Genomic DNA, 1,915 nt, shown 5'->3' on the forward strand with positions numbered 1-1,915 from the left:
CGCGGGCCCCCCGCTCGCGGACCACGCCCCGCCAAGACGGCGCCCTCGGTTCCCGACCCGGACAGTCAGGGCCGCTGCCTCTGCGGCCTGGCCTCGAAGCTGCCGCGGAGGGAAAAATGAAGAATGAAATCGCTGCCGTTGTCTTCTTTTTCACGAGGCTAGTTCGAAAACATAGTAAGTTGAAAAAAGAAGCAGTTGAGAAGTCTGCTGAGAAATTGACTCTAATACTTCAGGAAAAATATAAAAATCACTGGTATCCAGAAAAACCATCGAAAGGACAGGCCTACAGATGCATTCGTGTTAATAAGTTTCAGCGAGTTGATCCTGATGTCCTAAAAGCCTGTGAGAACAGCTGCATCTTATATAGTGACCCGGGTTTGCCGAAGGAGCTTACTCTTTGGGAGGATCCATGTGAGGTGTGCTGTCAATATGGAGAGAAAAACAATGCATTCATTGTTGCCAGCTTTGAAAACGAGAATGAGCACAAGGATGAGATCTCCAAGAAAGTTACCAGGGCCCTGGATAAGGTTACTTCTGATTATCATTCAGGATCTTCTTCAGATGAAGAAACAAGTAAGGAAGTGGGGGGGAAACACAGCTCAGTGACTGCAACCCCAAGCCCTGTGTACCAGATTTCAGAGCTGATATTCCCACCTCTTCCAGTGTGGCACCCTTTGCCAAGAAAAAAGCCAGGAATTTACCGAGGAAATGGCCATCAGAATCACTACCCTCCTCCTGTTCCCTTTGGTTATCCAAATCAAGGAAGGAAGAATAAACCATATCGCCCAATTCCAGTGACATGGGTACCTCCTCCTGGAATGCATTGTGACCGGAATCACTGGATTAATCCTCACATGTTAGCACCTCATTAACTTCTTTTGATTTTGTTGGTTTCCTGTTGAAAGGTAGAATAAACCTTCCTACACATTAAAAGTTAAAAGTTCATACTCACAGTAGTGAAGTTTAGATGGACCAAACCATCAAACTGATTTTTATAGAGAAGTTATTGAGAATAATCTTTCTTAAAAAAAAATATATATATATACATATGCACTTTAGATATATTGATATAGTTTGAGAAACTTTATTAAAGTTAGTCAAGTGCCTGAGTTTTTAATATTGGACTTGAGTATTTATATATTGTGCATCAACTCGGTCAGATACAAGAACACTGTAGGAGTGGATGATCTGTTCTAGCACCTTTAAGCATTTACTTTATGGAGAGTATGTAAGTTATTTATACACGAAATCGATTTTATGTCATTGTTGTTTAGAAGAATTGTGTGAAATCATGTAGTTGCAAATAAAAAGTAGTTTGAGGCATGAAAAAAAAAAAGATAACACTTGTCTCTTCCACTACTCGTTGAGAAGATGCTGCAAGGTGATTCACGGGAATGCAGGGCTTTTTCTTTTTAATGCCCAGAAGATTTGAGCTGTATAAAAATAATTTAACGAAAATATCACTAAGACAGTGTGGTTCAGGTAGCATGGCAGTAAAGGCACTGGACTTCCACAGACTGACCATGGTTTGAGTCCCAGACCTGGTGACTTGAAAATCACACCAGGCACATGTGTGTGCATGACCAAAATCCTAGGAGGAGAATGGAGGAGAAGGGATTGTGGTGTGGCCAGTCCCCCATCCCCCCACCCCTCCTCCTCTCGCCTTGGGAGTGATTTCTCACTTTCCCTCTTTCTGTGTGTCTGTCTGTCCCTCACCGGTCAGGGCATGTGCCCTGTGGCAAACCCCCCCCCCCCCCAAGAAAAAAAGATAAAGCAGTTTATATTATTTAGAAAACTCTCTAGTTCTCTTGAATGTCATAAAAATAAAAAGTAATTTTTTATTACTGATAAAGGTGCTGAACTCCCACATGGGCAACAGTGATTCAAGTCCTGGAGCCAGTGGCTTGTACAAACC

At 42.6% G+C, this 1,915-nt stretch overlaps 1 protein-coding gene across 1 annotated transcript in view; it reads left to right on the forward strand.

The window, feature by feature from the left end:
• LOC102476116 (protein BTG3-like) overlaps nucleotides 1-944 on the forward strand; it is a 1,903-nt gene extending 959 nt beyond the window's left edge. The window contains exon 2 of the mRNA XM_006141450.3: nucleotides 290-944. Coding sequence (XP_006141512.1) covers nucleotides 290-872 — 583 coding nt within the window. The 3' untranslated portion in view covers nucleotides 873-944. The remainder of the gene's footprint in view (nucleotides 1-289) is intronic.
• Nucleotides 945-1,915: the final 971 nt, after the last annotated feature.

This window comes from Tupaia chinensis, unplaced genomic scaffold (assembly GCF_000334495.1).
Source record: "Tupaia chinensis unplaced genomic scaffold, TupChi_1.0 Scaffold000054_1, whole genome shotgun sequence".
In the NCBI taxonomy this organism is placed as follows: Eukaryota; Metazoa; Chordata; class Mammalia; order Scandentia; family Tupaiidae; genus Tupaia; species Tupaia belangeri.